Here is a 24,921-nt window from a genome sequence, read left to right as displayed (position 1 = left end):
TTGTAACATCAGCTCTTTAAACACTCCAGGTGAGAAGAAAGCCCGCTTCTTCTCAGTCTCGGCTCCAGATTCTCCATCTTAAAAAGAGTGATGGGGACAGAGCCACACGAGGAGAACACGATTCACCCTTTCTGCGGTGTGTCATTTGAATTTCAAATGTGCACCGTGCAAGCCAGACCACAGTCTTCCGTCTAATACACAGAATTGTGCTGCACTGCAGATCGTATCGCTCTGTTGATCACCACTGACTAAAACTGGGGCATGTTCAAAGAACCACACTGCTTACACAAGGTATGACTGTGCCACATTGAGCACCATGTCTGAGCACACCATGTGCTGTAAAGGCATACATCGAAGAAAAAAGGTACAAAACCAGCTGTTAATTGCATCCCTTAATTATTTGCCAGAGTGACCGATATGCTGCCAATTCAATGACTTTCAAAATCCCATTGCCCCTAATTCAAGGACCCTTGAGAGCACATGCCATGAGTTGGTGATCATTGAAACATAATGAAAATGGTCTCAATATCCCTGAAAATGAATGCTGTCCCAGGATCAGTTCTTTTAATCCCAATCCAAACAGCAACCGTTGAGTAGACTATGAACTCTGACTCAACAGGTGTTTCGTTTCATTAAAAAACCTGGACACTGAATTTAAGGAACCAAAATCTCTGTACATAACAATTCAAGAACTTTAGTACACTTCAGTCAGGATCTTGTCATTTACAAGATTATTCAAAGTTTTAATGCACTTTTAAATAAATATGAGGACTCCCAAGGGTTTTAAGGGAGCATGGTTACAGTACACAGTGGACTTTTTTTAGACACACGCAAACACATACAGACACACACTCTTACTCTCAAAACAACAGAGCAAATATTATACCACCTCACCAAGAGGGAGCAGCGTACAAACACTGACAGTATTATTTTAATAGAAAAACCCACAAACATAACTGAAAGGCATGAGGAGCTTTCAGGCCACACAACTGCTTATCTTGACTGCTTAAGTAAGTAAGTAAACTTCATTTATATAGCACTTTTCAAGGACACACACACATCTGTAAAACAACAACATAAAACAATTTGAACATCAATTAAAAGCCTGTCTGAACAAATCAGTCTTTAGACACTGCTTAAAAGTGCCCACAGCGTTCGCATATTTAATATCAATGGGAAGGCTGTTCCATAACCTAGCCACAGGAAAGCGTACTCTTCTTGACCAGGGATGAGCTTGGTCAGCTAGACCAAACATCATATGGACCTGCAATTTTGACTGATTAAAACTGAACCAATTTCATGAATAGTGACAGCATCAATATTATAAAGGAATGCGTATTGCTCATGATTTGGCATTTCTTCAACATGACGCATGGATCGGTTTAGACATTCATGCAAATGTGTTCATATGTATTGTGGGATGTCCAATGACCTGGGAATCAGAGCCTCAGTGGAACACTTCATCAAACAAACAAACAAAAATTCCTAATGCTCAGCTTCCCGTCACTTGACTTAGGTAATGGGACGATTGCCTCTATTGGTCCAACAATATCACTTCCTGTTTCCCCGTTTCCTGTTTTTCCAATGCTCTGCATCCAGTCATCAGCCCACACAAAGCAGGATATTATCTGAAAGGAAACTGGCTCAGAACAGCATACAAGCTGTAGGCCAATGATTTTTAACAAATGACAGGGAGGGTAACTCACTACTGGAGACAGCCTGATATGGAGGGGGGGCGTCCAGCTGAGAATAGGGGGCAGTGGGAGGCAAGGGTCTAGAGGTCTCTTCAGCGGAGCCGTCACCCGTACCACCTCTCCAAATGGGCGACACTGACATCTGTGAGGTAAAACAGCAGTAAAGTAACACTGGAGACCAACACCTGAGGCAACATTTTCAAAACCCCAAAAAACACCCTATAATATCAAGCAATGCTAGCTCTAGGACTCTCAAATAGGACAGGCTTCTTTATGTGCTGCAATTACACTCTTTTTATAGATTATAATTTTTAACTCGTCAATCACATGACTAGTCCGACAGCTTCATAATTTTGTCTGCTAGTAAAACAGCTTCTGTTTACCTCTGTTTAATCAAACACAATGACATTATTTGTGTAACAACATTATTTGAGTAATAACATAAATTTCCAACTCAATTTTACAGGACACGCTCTGTAATTGACATAAAATACATGATATTAACATAAGTGATTGAACAAAACTATAAGTTTTCACAATTCACAACTCAGTGTTACATGAGAGATGAAGCACACAGTGTCTTGAGCACCATTCAAAACCTGTTGTAAATGTTGTATCTAGTCCTGATTCCAGGCTGTTTCCTCTCAAGGACATAGCAATGGTCACATCCCCCTTTTATAATCTTTGACATACCCAAAAGTGTGGAAACACAGTCTGTGTGAAACAGATGTTCTTCAAAATAATGAGAGTACATTTCTAAAGCTATTTTTGCAATGTTGGCAGCAATCGCTCATAAGCCATCTGTACATCATTATGAATTAGAAAACCACCAAGGTGAGAAAGAATCCCTTTCTTAATTTCAGTACAGATGGAGATGGATTTAGACGAAGCTGATCTGTCTATGTCATCGAAAAAGGCTCAGACGAACTCAGGGCACCAGAGGGCAAAGTCATCACATATTAATAATATTAAACTGTGCTACAAATGCGGTGTACATCATAAACATGCGCTACCTTTCCCCATAAAAAAAACATAACTTAATTTGTATGGAAGAATCACCCATATATCAACTGGACCAGGGGTGTCAACTTGAATCCCAAGGGGGCCGCAGTGTCTGCCAGTTAAGGCCTTGAGAACTAGGGGTGTGGATTCCTTAGCCAATCAATGACTTAAATGAAACACCTGTGTCGAGAACACCCCAAAAACCAGCAGACACTGTGGCCCTCCAGGACTGGAGTTTGATACCTATGAACTAGACCATCAAGTAACCCACAGCATTTGAAGATGCTGTTTCTCTCCTCTGGAATGTGAACCTACTGAACAGTTTTAACAAGCAAGTCCAGAAGTGGAGTTATTATTCAAACTGCACAGGCCCAGCTATGCAACAGCAAAAACATTAATTTCTTTCCATTCTCATGCTGGGCTGCCATTTTGTTACCTGCTGTGACCCAGGACTGCAGGATTGGCTCTGTTATCAATAATAATTTATTGGACAATGGTTTGGGACCATTTCCAATTTGGTGGCAAATTCACGTTCTGCCTGTCACATACCTGGTGCCTGTATGCCCGTCCTCCAACAATGACTACCTGAGTTTCGCATGGGTTGCCGATATAGGTCGCCAACCGACGTTGACGCGACAGGTACCAGCAGATGTAGAAGATGATCTTGACGATGAGTATGATAACTCTACAGGGAGGTGCATGGAAAATAAATCATTGGCACAAGTGCTCTAAAGTCTACCAGGTTTATACAAATCCTAAAGAAATTAAATTTTATTTTATTTTGAATTTGGTCAGGAGTGTAGTAAAATGGTTAGGGGACTGGGTTTGTAACATAATGGTTGCAGGTTTGATTTCCAAGTAGGACACTGCCATTGTACCCTTAAGCAAGGTTGATAACCTGAATTAGTATATATCCAGCTGTATAAATGGATGCTAAAATAATTTTAAAAAGAAATAAAATTGGCTCTGGATAAGAACTTCTGTTAAATAAAATTATATCTTAGTGGAAACACTGTCTCAGCAGTGTTGAACATAACCTATATATTGTGCTGTTAACAGGCCAGTTGATTCCAATGCTGCATTGGCTACGCCCACACACTCAGAAATGCCATCCACCCTCTGGATGTGCTTTGTCTCTACTTTGAGCAACTCATTACACTTAATTTTTTAAAATGCTGTTATGCATAATCATTTGGCACCCAGAGGGAAAATACACTACATAAACACTACATTATTTTTTATATAGGAACGGGCATAAAACAATTGCTTATGTTTGTTAACGAGAAAGGCAGCTACATTGAAATAGAGACCAAGGTGGTAAACTGAGGGAAGGGTGTACTAATGTCTTTATACAAGCAGCAAGATTTACATAATAAAATTAAACATGAGTACTTACACGAACCAGAACAAGTCCATTTTCAGTTTCTTTTTTAGCCTGAAACAATATAAATATCAATGGAATACGCTCATTTCCAATAACGCAATTTTAGTAATGCTTTTGTTAACATACAGTACAATTATGTTTTTAATGAATCTATTCCAGCACAATTTAACATTGAAATACGTGGTCACATGGTTGTGATTTAACCCATAAAATACAAGAAATCAAATTACAAATTATATTCTAGACTTCCCCACAAGAGTAATGTAGCCTATGTCAAACCTCGTATTCACATAAATGTGTGCCTTTATAGTTTTTTTTTAAATTCCGTTTTCGCTCTGTAAGAGATATTCTGATAAATGCACAATGCCCACAGGAAATAAGTATTAATAATACTATTAAAAATAAAATAACGCCGATGATCATAAACAAGTAACAGCCAGGAACGTAGAAACATAGTACAAGGACAAAGATAATTCTAGCATCTACGTAAATTTACTATTAACTCACAAGAAATGAAACACTACATAGACCAGGAGCTTGAAAGTAGACGTTACAGAGGATAAACTTTAAATTCCAAGTTTCTGGATAATCTTTTCTTATTTAATGTAGTGCTAGCTAGTTCATTTGTGTTACCCAACCAGGTATAATTTCCTGTCTGTGAAACGGACTAAATTTATGAACATATGAGAACAAAGAGTGAAGAATTCAACACCATACTTACACATTTTTTTTTAAACTACTGGTACAATTTTATGAAAACTTCACCATATTCAAAAAGATCAGCCGTGCTCATTTCGACTATGTCTGCTCTCGCGTAGCAAAATCGAAAGTACAGTAACGGGGACAACCCCTGATTTAAATAACCTCAGCTCTAGCCTATGGCATGCTGAGTGCGATGAACTGGCTAATCGTTTACGGCAACTACGTAGGTATACGAGTTGTTCCGGAAAACGTCTTAACCCTTCCCTCTACCAAGGATGATCTAGTTGGTAAAATATGAGTCGCTCAACAACTAGTTTTGTATAGTAAAAGGTTTTTATTTGCTTGTGGTGATAGCATATAGGCTAGCCTACATTTGTCAGGAGCCTGTTAGTTTAACTACAGTAGCCTATTCAATACTAAAAGAAATTTTAAAGATGGAAGGCTAGTAATAATTGCAAATAAAACCCCTACTGATGGGGCTGCTGGATAGTTCACTGGGTAAAACGCTGCTTGTGACGCATTAGTGAGCACCAGAGCCGTAGCTGTCTATCTACGGCTCTGGTGTACACCACTGTCTGAACAAATCCAGCCCATACCAGAGCCCACAGGAGCAGTGCGCAATTAGATTTGTTTCACCAAAGGGACGGGGGAAGGAATCAGGCGGTGGGGGTAGCAATGAACTGAAGAACCAGGAAATCTGTCTTCTCAAAACCGCGCTTTTTACACGGCCCATAGTTAATTCTCTGATTGGCCAACGTGACATGTCACGTTAACGTGGTCATTTTGTCTGCTTTGCACAATGTAATGGCTGTCGAGTAATTTGCTGGTAGCGACAGCGGCTAATTCATAATAAATTATGTAGCTTTGTTAGCTGTCTTAATCAGTTAGTTCTCGCTCGGTAGCATAGGGAAGAACATCGGTTAACACTGAGATTACCAGTAACTACATTGACGGTCAGTCACAGATGCGCACTGTTTTGTAGGCTACCACGGAGCTGCTGTTAGTGGTAGTAAGCTGTCACCGTTTTCGCCAGTCATTTTAATGAGCCAGCCAACCACCACCGTCTGTGCATAAGGCTACCCGCAAACACTATAGTCTAACTAACCTTTCGCAGGTAACTTAAAACGAGTATAAATTAACACCATCAATTTTCAGACTAGACATCCTTGTAGAGTTTTCTTAATCTATCGACCGTCTTTGGTAGTTCTGACGGGCTACCGGCAGGGCCCACCGCTGTCAGACCTAAATAATGACCATTTGTGATGGAAATTTTCACAATGGAAAATAAGCCTATTTTGCAGCCCCACAATGTCACAGCTCAGCTATATTGACAGAATAAATTATCATCTTGTAGTTTATTTCAGGCGAGGTTAGCCATTGTTGAAATCAGTACCCAGCCTTAAATGCAGTTTTGACTGACACTGCGATATTTCTCATTTGAAATTACCTAAACTTATGTCATACGGGAAACTTAGTTTAAATGACTATAAAGGCTGATTTTAACAGCACAAAAGATTTGCATCACGGCAGAAAGACAGGCGCCAGATAGCCAACAGCCCTGGGCAGATTCTGATGATAAAACTTTGCTGTCAATACAGCAATAACAAGCGCGAATCCGCAATAGCTGCGACCGCACATGCGCATGCATCCATGTGTGCATACATCCACGCACACCCTCTCACGCAAACACGTGACCTCTTCTTTGGCTCAATCTTTCCACAAAATCTTGTGCAAATCTTTGAATCCATTCGGGAGTTATGCACCTTTTTGTGATAGGCCACACCCTTCGCCACGCCCACACCCTCAAACAAACACGTGACCTCTTCTTTAGCTCATGACTAACCTTTCCAAAAAATCTTGTGCAAATCTGTGAATCCATTTGGGAGTTATGTGCCTTTTTGTGATAGGCCACGCCCACACTCACACCCTCACACAAACACGTGACCTCTTCTTTGGCTTATGACCAACATTTGTGCAAATCTTTGAATCCATTCGGGAGTATTGCGCCATTTTGTGATAGGCCACGCCCATCGCCACGTCCCCTCTGGGTAAATCGGCCTTGAAAGTTACTCAGCTCTACCTTTGGTCATGACCAACGTCCATGCCAAATTTCAGCCTCCTGGGGGCGAAAACTGTGCCCGCTACGGGGTGGGACACTTTTTGTGGACCGACCAACCAACAGACAGAGCTATAGAGCTGCAGTCGCAGCTAAAAATGCTATCACGATGCCAGAGAAATGAGTGGCGAGTATGCTAAAATAGTTGAACAGGCATAACTTAATAAGCTGCTTATGGTAGATAGGCTACATTTGGTATATGGTCTAAAAGTATTTCATGTGGGAAACTTAGTTTCGGTTATGTAAATGGGTATAAGTACAGCCTTGAGTTATGAGATATGAAACCATAACATTATTATGTACAAGATATCATCGAAATAGCCTTTATAACCATTAGCTAATATTTAGCTATAGAGCTAGTTAAACTAGACTATATTAGCAAAATACCTTGTAGTCAACAGGTTATAGATACTGTTCCCCCTTACAGTAAACCATGACAACACGTAACTTGAGATTATCTCTCTTGGGAAATATTACTGACTGCAAAGCATTTGAAACTTTTATTGTCAAGCACAAGGTAAAAACAGTTGCTAGCCAGCTAAGCTAGCAAAATTCATAACTGTTAGCTAACAAGTAGTTACCGTGCTATTTATCTGTACTAGGCCTACCCAGAGCCATAGATAGAGCTGTACAGCTCTGGGCCTACCCACAGTTCTGTAAGAGAACAAAGTGAAGAACCCACTATGCAGATAGGCCCTGTCACGTGATGAAGCGGTGGTTTTTTTCAAGACCCTGCATTAATATAGAAACTCCAACTACTGTTGCCAAACTTTCTTGACCTGGAGAAAAGCTGATGAAAAAGCAATGCTACTATTTTTGTTGTTGTTAAAAACAAATATATAAGCAGACATAGCAAGAAAGCAAACCGGTCACCACATTAGATTTTCTTGCTGTTAAATGTATAGCTAGATAATCTAAATATATGTTTACTCCAGATTCTTTCACACAGACACCTGGTCATTTGATGATGGCACGCTGCAAGCATAGGACTGCTGTTGGTGCCAGTGCCCTACTCTGTTGCCATTAAAATACCAGCAGAATATTTCCCTTCAAAGATATTTTACCCTGTAGGCGATTGTATTGTTGGCCTTCCTGTGAAAGTGACGTAAAAGACAAAGACATCACAAGTTACTGAGATCAACAACAGATCATGTCAGTTGGAAATTGCGCCCCTACTGGTCTAGAGATTAGGATCAAAGCACATAATGAAAATAGTTTCACAAGGCTAACCAGTGAACTGCTGTAAGACAGGCAAGGTGATTGCGGATGATGTTGATGTCTTACCCATTCCATACTTGTCCAAGGACTCATATTCCCATCCTCCGACTTTGTTAAATGTACATATAACCACTTTATTGACTGCTGCACACCTTGAAGTGGTAGACTAGTAGTTGACTACGAGTTGCGTAGAGCCTATTCCCTGTCCTTTTACCTGGCATAAACCAACACCTCTGGGGCTTTGACAGTATTAATTAGGTGCTAGTTCATTTATTTATGTACAGATAGGGTTACAGATTTACGCTATAGGCTATGCCTGGTTAAAGCAAGACCACACTGTCACAGAAGATTTTTGTAATGTTTTTATTTTATATTATACAGGATAGGAATATGGTTTACATATTGGAGTCTCTAATAAGCAATAATAAGTCGTGAAACAATTACGAACAGATTTACGATACTGACTTTTCTGTTTTCACTGAGGTGTAGGGGTACCCTTAATGCACGCAAACTTTATTAGGCTTAAAGCTTAGGCCTACAAATATATAACAGGCCATGCAATGATGTACATTTAGGCCTACATACAGTACATCGTAACCAAAAAAGTACCCTTTAAGTCTCATGAGATTGAAATTAAAAACACTCCGTAACAACCAGCAATTAACACTGTTATTTGCTAAAGCAACATAAGAATATATAGAATATATGTTAAGGATATAAGAGTTGAAATTTTTTGCACATCATTTTTACTTTTGAATGGTTAGTATTCAGCTACAGCACAGCATAAAAAATCTAACAGACTGGTATGAACAGATGCTGGTAATTGTAAAATACTGTATATTCTAATACCATGCATCAAGATTGTTATTTTTTCCTTTTCACACAACCATTGAACTACTTTAGAGTGTTAAATTTGACTGCAGTATTCTACTTTGATGCAAAATTGAACTGTTTGAATGGAATTTTCAGTTAAGGCTTTGAAAAGAACAGACCTAATAGAACGCAATGTAGTGAGCTTGCTCACTCTGTCATCAGACACTCAGGGCACAACTCACTCTGGCCTCCAGTGTCAGCACCTGCTCTGTAGTATACATGTCCACTGCTACACTTGAACCAATGGGCAAGTTTCAAAAAGTTGCAACTGAGGACAGTTGAGACACCGTCTGTGTCCCCCAGCATCTTCCATCTTGTAGGTGGGTTAATCTCCTTTGCAATACCATCCAGAGCTTCTTGCACATTTAGCAAATCATGTTTGCTCAGTTGAGGCTTGTTGACCATCAACTTAGCAATTACTTCCTTCAGGCTTGGACGCTCTGGAGTAAGTTCCTGGCCAGACAGTACGCGATCTTGAGCTTTTGCGTAGATGGCTGCTAATGCACACGCTTCAGCCAGACACAAGATCCGTTTCATCTCAGTCTGACACTCGGAGACCTGTCTGAATTCCGCCATGGCAACCTTTTTAATGCAAGATTGCAGTGCACGGTGTACCTGCAGCAAGTGGTGCCGTGGCATGTTTAGCTTTGCATTGTATTTAATTTCTGCCAGCTGTGAGAGGAGTTCAATCTGCTGACTGATTAATGCAACTCTTCCCAAGTCGGCATCTGCTAACTTGGAAAGCAGAGTTGGGATTTCGGGAGATTTTATCCCCATCTTCTCTTTCTCCTTTATGACACTTTGAATATGATCTACCAACATCACGGCAGCCTTCTTCTTCATCACCTCCACATCCAGCTGCGTGCTTTTAATGAAAGCATTGTAGCGCACGCTCCTTCGGACGGGGGTGTGGCACTTGGGACAGGACTTTGGTCTGACGGCCCCATTTTCCTCCGACGATGCCATCCAGGAGTCAAACCCCGTCACCTCGAAGATGTGATTGCAGTCGGTCAGCTGCACGAAGCGGGCCTTGGGATCGGCCTCTTTGCCGAAGAACAGTCCTAAAACCTCCTCAGCATTGCAGACGCGGCACTTCTGTGGGCATGGCTCCCCGCACATACCGATGCAGGAATGCCCGCATTTCAGCTTCTTGTAGCAGGCGACCTCGCACGGAGGTCTGTCGCAGGGCTCGTGGCACAAGCGAGTGCATTGGTGGTGTTTGCAACGCCAGCCACAGGGGGCAGTGCAGGGCGGACAGGCCTCTGAGCACAGCTTTGGGAATTTTCTGTGGTAGCACTGGGTTTCACATGGCTTAGTGCAGGGTGCGCATCCCTGGTTGCATCCCTTGTGGCACCGGTGGAAGCAGATCAGCTGAGCGTTGCAAGGAGAGGCGCATGGAAGATGTGCGCTTCCCCCCGCACACTGAAAGCAGTTGCCTGAGCAGATGTGGCCACAATCCAGCTCGGCATCGCATTTCTTCCAGCACTTAATCGGCTCCTGTTTATTATCGGCCTCCTGCTTCACGTGACACTGCGTGACTTGTTGGTGGCCACAGGCAAGAGGGACCGTCACTCTTTGGGGACAGTTGAGCGTGCAGGACTCCCCGCAACCTTGGACGCACAAGTGACCACACTGCAGTGTCTTGTTGCAGGGGCCTCGGCAAATGAAACTGTCCAACGATTGAGAGCAGGGGACCTCCTGCTCGTGGCCACACTTAGGCACCGTCTTGGTGACAATCACCTGGCACTCGCCGCACTCTTCGGAGCACGTCTTGGGGCACCTGTGCCCATCCTGGCACAGGGTCTTGGTGCACGGCTGTGTGCATTTGAACAGTTTGTGGTCTGAGTCGGTAGGGTGGCACAGTCTGGTGCAGACATGGCCGCAGTCCAGCTGGTACTCGCAGGGCACACTGCAGCCCCCGAGTGGCACCTTGAGGAAGTCCTCCGGCTTGGACACCGCTGTGATGGTGGCAGGATGATTCTCGCACCGCAGCATCAGGGCCTTGCCCACTTGCCTGTTGCGGCTCAGCACGTTGATGATTTTGCTCCACAGTGGGACTGAGGAAAGCATGGTCATGTTACCGATGCAGAACAGGCCCTTCTTGGCTCTCGACAGAGCCACGCACACACGGTTGGGGATTTTCAGGAAGCCCACTTTTCCCTCCTTGTTGCTTCTGACTAAGGAGAGTATCACAATGTCATTTTCCTCACCCTGGTAGCTGTCTACCACACAGAGGTTGACACCCTGAAATGTGCTCTTGGGCATGATCTTCTTCAGGCAGAGCAGCTGGCCACTGTAAGTGGTGAGGACAGTGATCTGGGAGGGTTCATAGCCCTGCAACATCAGGTAGTTACACAGAGCTTTAACAAAGGTGGCCTCGTGCAGGTTCTGGCGGCTATGGCCTTCCTGGATGTTCTCTTCCAGATGATCATGATCCACAAAGAAGACATTTGTTGTTACTCCCTGAAAAAGAATATTTGATAATTATGATGCATTTTATCATGACTTATGAGCGCTCATGTTCACCTTGCACATGCCTGATTGCATTGTGGAAAAAAATTGCAAAAATTATTGTCGTAACAGTAAATAGTGTTGACTATGTTGCTGTTACACCTGTAAAATATATTTTTGACATGTACTTTAGTAAAATGCAGTTACACGGGGCAGAGACCATTGTTATTACATGTTTCCATACTGCAAACACTAATCAGCATTATATGGCATAATGTCTACATGCTGCATAATGCTTCATACAGCATAATGCAGAATAATTTTGAGACATTATGCTGTTTTGGCATTAATATAATACGAATAGACAAAAAACCCTGTGTTTGTCACTTTAAATAGTTCCTTTGTTACCAGTTATTGATTTGTACTACCTTAATATTTTCATACAGATGGACAGAGGAGTGGTTTCTCAGTTTGTCGTAGATGTGTGGTGTCAACAGCCGTGCAATCTCAGGGCGCATTCGGTGCTATGCAGGAATGAGCAAATTCAGTATATTAAGGCATTTCTAGCATGTTTTCTTAAACAAGCAATAGCAGTTCTCTGGAATTTATTTTCAATATTTCAGGAACTTGGCTTCCATTACCATACCTGGTAGTCCAGTCTGACGTAAGGGACGCCCATATCAACGAGCCTCTCAAACATGGACACATCCAAGTTAAATTTTGTGGCAAGCTCATACACCGCAGTGCTGGGGCGGAGCTACAAAGGAGGAAATGATAAATATCAATTGTTCCACCTTTGTATTTATCCGAAAATATCAAACAAACACAAACACACTAAATTAAATATAAGCATATTACAACAGGCTGATGGGGTTTTCCTAGCACTTGGTCACAAACTGTAACAACTATACAATAATCATTGCCGGTATGCTGCGTTTTGGCTATAGTTTTTTCTTTTTTTCTATCATAAAATCAAAAATAAAAACCACCACTGACATCTGTTGGGTGCTGTTATAACAGCCAATCAAAAGACATGCAGCCTCCACGTGGTTGAAAAAAACACATCACAAAAATAAACTATTCAGCATTAATTATATTTAATATTGACAAACAGAAGTTAAACTGGAGATGGGTACCTGCTGGTGGTCTCCAATCAGTATGAGGTGCTGGCAGACAGAGGTGAGTGCGGCGATAATGTGGGCCTCCAGAACCTCAGCTGCCTCCTCCACCACGACTATCCTGGGCTGGATATCCTGCAGAACCCGCCTGCATCGTGCTGCACCTGCACAGAGACCGCACTTACATCTAAAAATAATAACAGTAATAGGAATACTAATAATAATAGTAAAAATACTGTTGCTACCTAATAATACCAACAATGTAATGCTTCTTGAAAGTCTGTTACAGTAGCATATAATTATAAATAACCAGAATATAATAAATATATGAATTAAGAAAAGTGAAAAACATTCATCTCTACGCTGGCTTACATGTGGTTGTCATTCCGATGACGCTGGCGCTCCTGAGAACAGTCTTGTCCTTTTGCTGTCTCAGCTCGTCCATCCGGTTCACAATTGTCTGGTACTTATTCTCATAAGAAATGAGCCTGGTCCTTATTTCTCTGCGATAAATCGCCAGCCAGAGTCTAAGGGTCAGAGTGATCTGTTATTGCGTACTGTGTGTCTGCCATGTTGCATCTTCAATACAATGACACTGAATTTTAGACATGTCAAAAGAAATCAATTCTCTCATCACTTCATGTTTGAATTTGGTTCTGTTAGATTCTGTTTTATTGAAAGTGTTGTCTTCCAATCTGTTTTACCCAACAGCTACTAACACTGTCACACATAACACTATTTCACAATGACCTTAAAAAAATATGACAAAACAGTGTGTGAGTGATTCTTGTGATCTATAGTTGCCTTTACCAGCTGATGGGTACAGCAGACCACCAGCAGATGACACCAGAGTAAGAATGCTCTCTGGACTGGAACAGTAACAGATTCTGTAGACAAAGCTCTGACTACCAGTTCCTAGTATGTTCCTTTCATCCACCCCTTTTCCCAACAGCACAAAGGTTGAGGTGCTAACAGTTTCCGGTGTCATATTACAGCTTATGATTATTAATGAAGAGCCATTCCCAAGGACAATACATGTAATGTCAAGATATTGCCCATGATAATGCCCCTTCATGAATATTCACAGGCTTCAGTTTTACTGATGGAGACAGAACTTTAAATGTTATGAATATGGAGCTACTGTATCTGGCTACACTGCAGGGTCTGTGGAAGAAGGTTTACCTGTAGAGATGCCAGCGTTGCTTGTAGGGCAGGCCCCAGAGATCCGTGATCTGCTCTGCTTCCTTCTTGAGCATGTGGTCCTTTTTCTTAAGTTCCTGCTTCACCTCATTCTTCAGCTTCTTCTTCCTTTCTCGGGTTATCTGAAGGAGTGGTGGTATTAACTACATTCCCATGCCTGCTTACATCTTACACAGGGCCATGAAAAACTATTTTCCCCCTCCCTGATTTCCTCTATTATTGCATATTTCTCACACTGAATGGTTTCAGATCTTAAGACAAAATGTAAAATTCCACAAAGGAAAACTGAGGATCACAAACATAAAACACATTTTTTTAAAAGTAATTATTATTAAAAAACGTTATCAGCCACCCATATCACCCATTTAAAAAGTAATTCCCCCCTTAGTTACCCAAACAATTAAACAAACTTAATTGATAATTAGATTCAGCTTATTGAATGCAGGCAGGCTTGACTGCAGCCAGCCCTGTTGAATCTAAACCTCACTCAAATTGAACCTTACCATCAGAGTTAAATAGACACCAAAAGGTTTCTACAGGCCACTGCCACAATCAAAGGAAATTCAAGAAGGGATGAATTGATGAATCAATAAATTGTTGATATAAATCAGTCTGGAAAGGTTTACAAAGCCATTTCAAAGGTTCTGGGACTTCACCAAACCACAGTGAGAGCCATTATCTCCAAATAAAGTATTTGGAAAGAACTTCGGACCTCTCTAGCCTCAGCTAAATTCAGTGTTTATGACTCCACAATAAGAAAGAGATGGTAAAAATGGGATTCATGGGAGAGTAGTAAGTAGAAACCACTGCTAACCAAGAGAAACATCAATGCTCATCTCACATTTGCAAAACAGCACCTGGATGATCCCAAAGCCTTTTGGGAAAATATTCTATGGATAGATTGACTACGTCTGGCATAAAGCAAAAAGCATTTCACAGTTAGAACATCATACCAACAGTCAAACATGGTGGTGGTAGTGTGATTTTGTGGGGATGCTTTGCTGTCTCAGGACCTGGGCGACATGCCATTATTGAGGAAACCATGAATTCTGCTCTGTACCAGAAAATTCTTAGGGAGAATGTCCGGTCATCTGTCCATGAGCTTAAGATGAAGCGTAATTTGGTTATGCAGCACGACAATGATTCAAAACATAAAAAAGTCTACATCTGAATGGCTGAAAAGAAAAAAAACTTTTGGAATAACCAAGTCAACGTTCTGAATAGAACCCAATAGAGATTGCGGCAGGAGCTTAAATGACTGATATCCATTTATGGGAAGTGTTCTTAATATCCTTATACTTATAAAGTGTATGCAGTAATTAAATGCACAGCTGTGCTCTTAGCAGGCCCTAAAACATGAGCTCACCTCCCACCCTTCCTCATCATCATCATCATCATCATCATCATCTTCCTTTGGCATGTAAGCAAGGACCTCCCTCTGTGTGGCTGCCATCCTCTCAAGGGCACTGTGGATGTACTTCTGCATGTTGTCCCCCTCCATAATTCTCTCTGCCTGCATCTGCTCCGCCTCCTCAGTCACTTGAAGAGGGTCTCCCACATCTCCATCTCCTTCCGTAGTTACGCTGGTCACATCGCTCGCGCCGTCTATCAATCAACCCATTGTTTAATAAATAATAAATAGTTGTGATAACATGATAGCTATTTTATGGATTACAAAGTCTCACTCTTCAGCCAAAAGGGGTAACAGTGAAATGTTTAATTGCCCTGCTCTCCTAATTGATCGTTACAAGAACAAAACTTGGTCCAGCATGACAGAATTGTGCTCTGTACCTTCATTGTCCAAAGGCTCAAGCACCGAGAGGAATTCTGTCATTCTCGCTAGGTCATCCACTGAGTTTGTGCAGCTGCCCTCCTCCCAGCTAACCTGTTCATCCCAACCTTCAGCAGTATCACCTGTATAAATGAGAGATTATGTAGCCCTGGTACATAATTACACTCTTTACACTTAAACCCACTAAAACTATAATCATTCCCGATGATGATGATTCTAGGCAACACTGGAGTGGAGAGCTCGATGACGTAAACGTCTGTAATTAAGTTTTTTTAACAATATTGTAAATCTGAGGATAAAATTTTTTAAATACATTTTTTTAACAATCAAATGATACGTGTTGTTTGGAGAAAGAGGTTATGCAAATATTTTCTCATGATAAGATACATGTAAGTTTTCCTCTATGGGAAATCCCATTGTTTCCAACCACTTCCTAAGTCCAGTCACTTTTTTGCAGTGGGTGGGACTTTAACACTTCATAGGAAGGGATATTTTTCTCTCACCCATCTCACCCATTTGCCTGGAGCTGTGACTCAACATGGAAATCCCCAGCCAATCCAGCATCACGGACTGGGCCTTTTTTCTGCGGAACAAACCTCCTCCGCCAAGCTAATCAGGAAATGATAAAACGGCTCATTGAAGGGAGGATTTAGATGCAGCAACATCAAAAAATTGCTACTCCAAAGTGAAAAAGAAAACAAACCACAATTCTGACCTGTCCTCTGAGTTTCACACCATGGAGAGAGAAAATGTATTCTTCCAGCACACTCTCATGTAGAACTCCCTTAGCTGAGCTTTCAAACATGGCTCCCAAGCTTTCAATTGTGTCCTCCAAAATCTCTCTTTCTTCCTTGAGCTGTAAACAGATCATATTTTCCATAAAAGCTTGTTGTGTTAATCCAATGTTATGAAAAACAACTGTTGTGAAACTGTTTATCACTTACCAAATCCAATTTAGGTACATCAATTGCAAAGCTTCTACAACATATCTGGGTTGTAACCAAGAACACAAAGCATCTAATGCCTGCTTCAACCCACTCAGCATTTCACAAGAACATGAAATGCCTTATATCTGTATATGGCTTGCTAGCTATCTTTATATTTTTATTTAGATGTACCAATACAATCAGTGCTCATTCATAATGAGTTCAAAGTCTTGCATAGAATCACATGACCTAGCAATTGTTGATATGTAACAGTATGATTAAATATACATTGAAATTCTCTGTAAATCTCATCATGCAACAATTAAATTGAATCATGACATCGCACACAACCCCTGTAGTGTAATTTTTAGTGTAAGGCTTCGAGAACAGAGTGTGTTGTGCAGCAACATCTTGCATCCAGCTCACCTTGGAGTACATGGCTCTGAGGTGACCAGGCAGGTTCTTCTTAAAGTTGGGTTGTGTCCTCAGTTTAGCCAGAGAGAGCTTCTTTAGGGCTTCACTTGAGCTTCTCCCTCCCACTCGCACCAACAATGAGGATTTACTCATGAACTTGAGAATGCCTTCAGAGACAAAATCCAAAGAGCGCAGCATAAATATGGAACCAAAGAGTGTGAGCAGGGTGAGCAACTCAACAACATCAGAAAAGATTAACTGATGCAGTGTCAAAGAACAATATGACCACGAGGTTAAAAAACAGCATAAACAGAGAGAGTAACACAACGAAACCTATTGCTGTCCCCACACTAAAGGATGATTGGGCAGATTTTGGGTCCTATTCGCCCCTCCTGACAATCGCGGGGGCGTTCCCGTTTCAAGGCTCGTCTGAACCGATTATCTGCCCAAGTGATCTTGTAGTGTGATGGGTTTACAGACATAATGTTACCAACTGGATCGGAGTCTCCCTGACTTCGAACATGTTTGATATTTACGACTTGAAATCCTGTAGTGTGAAAGGAACAGCAATGGAAAATCCTGTAGTGTGAAAGAAACAGCGATGGAATATTGAGCAGAAACCCGCAATAGCTAACGAGAGCGACCTCTAACATATTTGCCGGCACAGAAAAAAATCGCGAAAGTACTGAAAAAATTACCTCCGGAGGATAACAAATACTTTTTTTTCTACATAACTAGGTACAGGTTGTTACCTATATTTTGCCTATTTTATATAGACTATATTTGCAAATCTGTTAACGTTTTCCTGTCTCCCGAAAGAACTCGGTCGATAGGTGGTCACACTATAAGTAGTAGGCTATATATTACTGAAATAATCTGATATAGACTAACCAGTAATATCAGCAACTTTTTGCGAGCTACCCACTTAAACTGAATTCACCTTTTTTCTGTCAGAAGAGCAGTGGAAGGAAAATATTAATTGCAGTTGAATAGTGAACTCAACCCCATAATAAAGTTGCCATTTAATTGTATACTGTCGTGTCTGTTTTCATTATTTTCGCACTGTATACCAACTGTGTGCGAACAACTGGGTACGCAGTTAGGCAACAGATATGGAACCTGTCATGTTTGTGGTGGCTACTCCATAGGCGGGGGGTGTATTTCAAATTCAATGGAAAGAAGATGGGCAGTGGCGAGGATAGTGTGCACCAAGCATAAGCCATGCTAATTCCGTCTTCTCAGCCATGACTTCCTCCAGTCTTTTTCTCCTATTTTGTTTTTTGGTGCAAAACATAGCACACACAAGAGCAACCAGCTGACGATGATGGTCCGCCTCCATGTATGTTTTGCTCTGAGGTTACGTTTGATCACACGAGTTTCTGTGAGATCCCAGGTCCCTGGAATCGCCACTCTGAAATCGTTTAGTATAAACGTATGTGGTCCTGCGTCTTGAGTGAATCGTCTGGTGTGTGCGTTCTTATGATTAAAATATTAAAAATCGGTTAAATCTGTCGTTATGTCTGTGGTCTCCCACATTTTTAAAATCGGTTAAGATTTGAAAATCCTCTAGTGTGCACCAGGCATTAGCAAACGTAAAAAAAAAAAAAAACATAGAGGTACAGGAGCAAACACAATACCTTCCAGGAACTGATCCAGTGCATGGTTTGTGTAACAGACAACCAGGATAGGAGAACCAGCTGCTGAACGCCACGCTTCGGCATTGTCCAGAAGAGCCTTGACAATTTTCAGACCAACAAAAGTCTTTCCTAAAGGTCAGAATTTGAAATAATTATTAACCCAAATAATGGCTAAAGCATACAGTCAGGCAATCTCTATTCACAAACATTGGCTGTAGAATGGGTCGTACTGAAGAGCCCAGTGAATTTCAATATGGCATTGTCATAGGATGCCACCTTTCCAACAAGTCAGTTCATCAAATTTCTGCTCTGCTAGAGCTGCCCCAGTCAACTATAAGTGCTGTCTTTGTGTGCAATGCCAAGCGTCGGCTGGTGTGGCGTAAAGCACAATGCCATTGGACTCAGAAGCAGTGGAAATGCATTCTCTTGAGTGATGAATCATGCTTCACTCTCTGAAGTCTGACGGCATAGAACCAACTGTACTGGCTTGAATAGTTCCAACTGTAAAGGAGGAGGAATAATAGTCTGGTGCTATTTTTCATGGTTTGGGTTAGGCGCCTTAGTTCCAGTGAAGGGAAATCTTAACGCTACAACATACAGTTGTGCAATTGTTACAATTTTGTGGCAACATTTTGGGCAAGGCCCTTCGCCATGTCATGTTCCAAAATCCACTGGAATGCCTTCCCAGAAAAATTGTTACAGCAGCAACGGTGGGTTCAACTCCATATTAATGCCTATGGTTTTGGAATAAGATGTTTAACAAATACAGGTGTCAGGTTCAGGTGTCCACAAACTTTGGAAATGTAGCACACTTGTGTATTTAGTAGACACATATATAGCTCTCTGCTGAAAATTACCTGTTCCCGGTGGGCCTTGAATGATGGCGAGCTCCTTGGTGAGGGCCAGCTGCACTGCTTTCATCTGTGAATTGTCAAGTCCAAGCGTTTTTTTACTGGGCCAGTCACTGAAGTTCAAAACGTCCCTCACAGTTTTCTTTCTCGTAATGTCTTTTTTCAGCCGCTTATTGTTCTCCAGTGTCTGGAGGCTGTAACCACACCGATGGGCGAGAAGGTAATTAGGGGGAGAGATGTCTTTCTCACAGCTGACTATATACCTCTGCATAGGTAGTTCCTCCACAGACATCTCCTGCAGACCCTCCAGGACATGGCGGTAAGCTTCAAAAAAGGCTGTGTTCTCCACCATGAGGAACACATCACTCGGGGACAAGTCTGCCAACTTCCTCTTGCTTTCTTCAGTGAAAAAGAGAACAGTAACACCCTTCCGGAGTTCTTTCACATCCCGGTCGGCCACAGTGGCAAAAATCATTGTCTTGAAGCCATCCATGGATAGGCACACCAGGGCTCCAAACAGTAGCCGCTTGGAACTCTCCCATTTGACGTTTTTCGAGTTCTTTTCATCAAATTTAACCTGGTAAAGAATTCCCTTAGGTGTGCACACTGGCACCATGATTTGTACATTAAAGTAGATGTGAATGTCATTGAAACGTCCATGGCGAAGGTCCTTCCCCTCAAATTGGAGCAGTTGGGAGATCCCATCCCTGAGTGGTTTGATAAAGTCCTCGCGAAGCAGGCGGAAGTGTGTGTCCAGGTAGGTTTCACCATCTTGAAACGTCTGACCCACGATGTTGGGCCTCAGGAACGGCAGCTCTGTGGCGTGCACATCCTCATACGTGGGGAAGACAGACATGAGCCTGAAGTCCTCTATGCCCTCCTCATCCTGCCTCCCCAGCAGAAAGGAGTAGTTGTCTGACCGAAGGGTGCCATCTCGCTTCTCCTGCATGTGGGCTGCCATGTTCTGGAGCTTCCCCAGGCTCTCCTTGACATCCTCTCCAATGGCGACCCCCGATTGCTGCAAGTGGGTGAGCTCCTTCTCGAGGAGGACCACAAGTAGGGGCACATTGGTACTAGAGGAGAACACACTCATCAGGGTGATGTGCAGGTTGATAATCTGCTTGAATCTTGCTATATTCTGCTCTCCGGTGTTCTCATCATCCGTGCCTACTGTTGCACCTCTTGTCCTCACAAACATGGGGATGGTGGTCTTCAGGAACTGGGAGTCCTTAACCTCAGAGAGGAGATGCTGCAAGTTATACCTGTTGGTCCGGCAGCTGCAGGCCTTGCTGAGGACATCCAGAGTAATATGGGTCAGCTTGTCTCTTGTGTTTTTCTTGTCCAGAAGCTCCCTCAGGCCACTCCCTGGAGCAGCCAGCTTCATCACTACTTCTGAAGGCTCCATCTGCAAGATTATTTTCAGGGAGTAGAAGTCTAGTCTTTGGCTGGGTTTGTGAGCAGGGTCCTGGGCCGTCTCACCCCTCCTGGCCCTAAATGCAAGGCCCTGGGAGTGGTGGCCAAGGTCAGGCAGGTTGGGCTGGCTTACTGCCCTGTGTGATGGACCTAGCCGGATTCAAAATGATGTGCAATAGTATAAATTAAAGATGAAATTACAAATATTAAAAATACTAAGAATCTAACATAGCTACCATGTTAATATTAATATTAAACATATTATTGCAATATTACTTCAATATTGGTAAGTTATGAACACACAAACTGCATTACTCATTTCAAACCACTGCACAACCATTGCTAACATGAATTGACAGTATAACTTCATCTTCTTATTGGTAAAATACTGTTGCCACTGCTTGTCATCACACTGCAATCTGCAATTTGGGTTTACAGGAACAGGAGTGGGAGGTAGACACTACATGTACACTTAAGCATATTTGCAGGCAACCAGTGATTGAGCAATGAAACGCTATAATCCCAGCTGACTGATAAGATCCAGGCCCTGGGCGAGGCTTAACAAATTGGGCATCACCCTGTGGGGCTGCAGGGCACAGTCAGCACTGACACAGTTCAGATTTTACACTCAACCTTGGGCCACATCCAAGACTAGAACAGTGCCTTAACTAGGACAGAACCACCGAGCAGAACAACGCACAACTATCCTGACCAGATTACAAAACACAAACTACATGGCTACTTAAGTAAAATACTCACAATGTAACCAGGATACAGGCAATACAATATTCAGCTGATATATGTAATATAAACACAAAATAAATAAAAAATCAATATTCTGGTCTTAATATTAATATTCTGGTATTAATTGTACAGGAATGGCCGAAGCCCACCTTCACCATTCTTTGTAGCATTGTGGCTTTTGGTGCCATTTGGAGGCCTGCGATTTCTTGGGGTCTTGGGTTTACTTGTCGCAGGGATTACAATTGAATTCCTCGAGGGATGGAGAGAAAGGTTTTCAGTCTGTCCCTGAGATTTGCTGCGGCTACCCCTTCTACCGTCCTTGTGGGCAAACTGATCCCCTGTGATGGATAAGAAGTGAACAGATCTCATTCACCCATCAACACAATCAGCAGTTACAGGTACACGCTGGGTGTTCACAGCATACATTTCCTTACTCTGGAACATCCTAGGTGCTTTACCTGCTCTTACAGGCCTTCTCTTCTGGCTTTGCACAGGACTTCCAGCTAGATTACAAGGGTCTGTTAAATCCAGTGAGAGAGGTGGACAGTGCTGAGATAGAGCCCTTCCTGTGCTGTGTTCCCGTCTCCATGGTGTGCTCCCGACCACCTCCGCCTCTTTGCCATGGCACTGCGACCTGCCACCCCCTCGCCTGTCCTGAGCGCAGCCACTAGGGGCACTGGTTCCCACATATTCACCTACAAACAAGACTTGCATGAAAGCAGCTTGTCATTGCCGGAGCTAACGGAGGCAGCTGAAGCAGCATGAGGTGCCTTCCTGCAACCATGCCTTTGTTTACACACAGAAACTTGAACTCACCTCTCCCGTGCGATCCTCGGCTTGACAAGTTGCCATGGCCCTGGCGTTGGGTTGGCCTGACCCCTGTGTCAGAAGAGGGACTCCGAAAACTTACAAAGTGACCTTTTCTATTAAACAATCCATTCAAACAAACGTGATTTCTAGACAAAAAATATGCTAGGCCTCAGCAATAATGGTTGTATTGCACCACACAAATTTCCCAGCAGGTGGTGCACCTCACACCTTATACTATATATGGGAGGCAAATGTAAGGGAAAACCAACATGAAGTGTCTTAGCAAGGTGTTGGGCCACCACAAGCTGCCAGGAAGTTTCAGTGCGCATTGGCATAGATTCTACACGTCTCCGGAACTCTACAGAAACATACAGTACCTACCATCCCAATATTAAGAAGATATGATGCTTAACATGGTACCTTCTTAATATGAACAAGGACTACAGCGAACAATAGTACATCAATAAAATTTAAAGGGGATTACATTTACATTCCACAGAACATGATGGGATGTTAATTGCTTAATTGTATCATGTAATACACCTGTTTGGAAGCATCTGGATTTGTTATGTTTCCCCACACATTTATTCAGGTTTTTCATTTTATTTGTCACCCGCCTGTACTTGCTCTGTGGAAATACTCATCCAGGTTTACTTAGTTTTGTTACAAGCACACCTCCAAAGGTCACAATCCACCCAGGATTTTATGACCTCGCCATCTACTATCCAGCTCCCATTACTGCTGTGACAATATTGTCAACTGGGTCCCACATACAATGTTCTGCAATCATCAGCATCATCCTTATTATCATTATTAATACTTATGGGTCCCAAACAAAATGTTATTATTATTATTATTATTAATATTATTATTATTAATATGAATATGACGAGGATGGTTAATATTATTATGATTATTATTATTTATCAATAGCCAGTAGCTTTGTGAGCATATTTATGAGAGTTCTTATACTTAAACCTGTTAGCTGATTATCAAGATCACTGATGGCAAAAAAGAATGACAGCAAAGTATTACACACAGAGAAACCTTTACTTGATTAATCTGATTGATTATTTTGGCGCTGGGAAGAAATGAGACCTACGTTCTTAAGAAGGTGTGGTCAGAACAAGACCACGTATTTTACTAAAATGGCTGCAAGTTTGTGGGCACGCGCTATACGTGGGTCCTAATAGACTATATTATTGCTACCCTTGGTGACTGCATAAATTCAAACGCAACCAGAAATTAATGCAAAACCCGTGGAAATTCAAATATACTTACCGCGTCGACCTCCGCTACTAGACATGCGAAAAAACCCAGCGTAGCATGCGGTTTCCGTTATTCAGTTGAACCTGCGCTGAATGAGAATAGGTTAAAATCTCACACTGACATTTTCGAAAAGGAAAAGGCACGCTTTGTTCTGTGAATCGTTACTGAAATATGTATTTAAAATAATTTCCTCGAGTACTGGCTAAAGTTGGTTAAACAGTGGCATGCTGATATTTCGCCTAGTACGCACTTACCCCATCCTATACAATTAAACATAAGTGGGCTAGACCCTGCGTTTAACGCGATGCGAGAAAAAAATAAATGTTGCCAATAAGCTGAAAAATTCATAGTATGCCCTTGTACCGCAAAGTTTAAAAAAATGATAAAGGGGAACAAATTAAACTCACCGAATCCCCCACGGGTAATTGCTTAAACAGTTTTGATACCTGAGTCTTTGATACCTCGGAAACCAACCGCTTTATAATGGGGCTTAAGTTTCGATTTATGCCGAAATGAAAGTCAGTGTTTGGTTCACATTTTAAGGAATCCAAAACTTATGGGGAAAAAGCATATAACTGGATATAACAAACTGTACAAATTGGAGTCTTACAGCATTTTGCAGACCATTTGAAGACGGTTACTTTTGGGGATTAATACATTAATTAGCATGTTAATTCATAAAATTGAAAATGAATTAATTAGATATTATATACGCCGTCTCAGAAATGAAAAACAAAAAAAAAAAAAAAAAACATCAATAGCCTAATCAAGATTATTTTTGGGGTATTTGTCCTATCACAAAATGTCTCCGCCTAGCGTTGTAAAAAATATATTAGACGTAGTTTTCAAAGCCTTTGCTGTGCCTACCTATCCTACTGCTGACTATGGGACAGGTTTCTGAAGCTTCGGGGGCGCGGAGATTCATTCATTTATCAATTAGTTCATTCATTCATTCTTCAGTACCTTTCCCATTTCAGATTGTATTCTAGTTTTCTACAACGTCACCATCACCTTGGAAGATACAGACTGGTGATCTGATCCTTGTAACTAGCATGGAGAATGTTTTTTGAAACATTTTTGATTTGGAAGCTCTTTGCAAAAATGTTCCAGATGTTTGAGAGTGCGTGCTCTGACATGACCCTGGAAAGCATGCTAAGCAGTATCTCCACAAGTCACTGTAATTTATGCTGTTATTGTTGTTGCCACTATGCTTTGGCAATGTGTAATTTGAAATATCTGAAACCAATGAAGAATCTGAATGAAAAAATATTGAACTGAGCTGAATTGAGAGAGAATGAGAGAGAGAG

The 24,921-nt window shown here is 41.9% G+C and overlaps 1 protein-coding gene across 3 annotated transcripts; it reads right to left on the bottom strand.

The window, feature by feature from the left end:
• Positions 1-8,464: 8,464 nt before the first annotated feature.
• LOC135260841 (NFX1-type zinc finger-containing protein 1-like) lies at positions 8,465-24,252 on the bottom strand. Of its 3 annotated transcripts, none has more exons than XM_064346465.1 (18): positions 24,022-24,252; positions 23,627-23,702; positions 22,352-22,414; positions 21,994-22,242; positions 21,685-21,873; positions 19,385-20,941; positions 18,528-18,656; positions 16,903-17,057; positions 16,266-16,406; positions 16,054-16,159; positions 15,550-15,672; positions 15,125-15,363; positions 13,741-13,880; positions 12,931-13,085; positions 12,577-12,722; positions 12,087-12,197; positions 11,869-11,964; positions 8,465-11,452 (listed from the first exon to the last, which is right to left on the bottom strand). In XM_064346465.1, the coding sequence occupies exons 2-18, from the start codon at positions 23,649-23,651 to the stop codon at positions 9,137-9,139; spliced, it is 5,940 nt and encodes a 1,979-aa protein (XP_064202535.1). In that variant the 5' UTR covers positions 23,652-23,702; positions 24,022-24,252; the 3' UTR covers positions 8,465-9,136. The 3 variants fall into 3 exon arrangements, with proteins under 3 accessions (XP_064202535.1, XP_064202536.1, XP_064202537.1); XM_064346466.1 differs by having other exon boundaries at positions 23,627-23,697; XM_064346467.1 differs by having other exon boundaries at positions 21,994-22,230; positions 24,022-24,250.
• Positions 24,253-24,921: the final 669 nt, after the last annotated feature.

Source organism: Anguilla rostrata, chromosome 8 (assembly GCF_018555375.3).
Source record: "Anguilla rostrata isolate EN2019 chromosome 8, ASM1855537v3, whole genome shotgun sequence".
Classification (NCBI taxonomy): domain Eukaryota; kingdom Metazoa; phylum Chordata; class Actinopteri; order Anguilliformes; family Anguillidae; genus Anguilla; species Anguilla rostrata.
The sequence above is the reverse complement of the archived record's forward strand: the minus strand, read 5'-3'. Positions and strand labels throughout refer to the sequence as shown.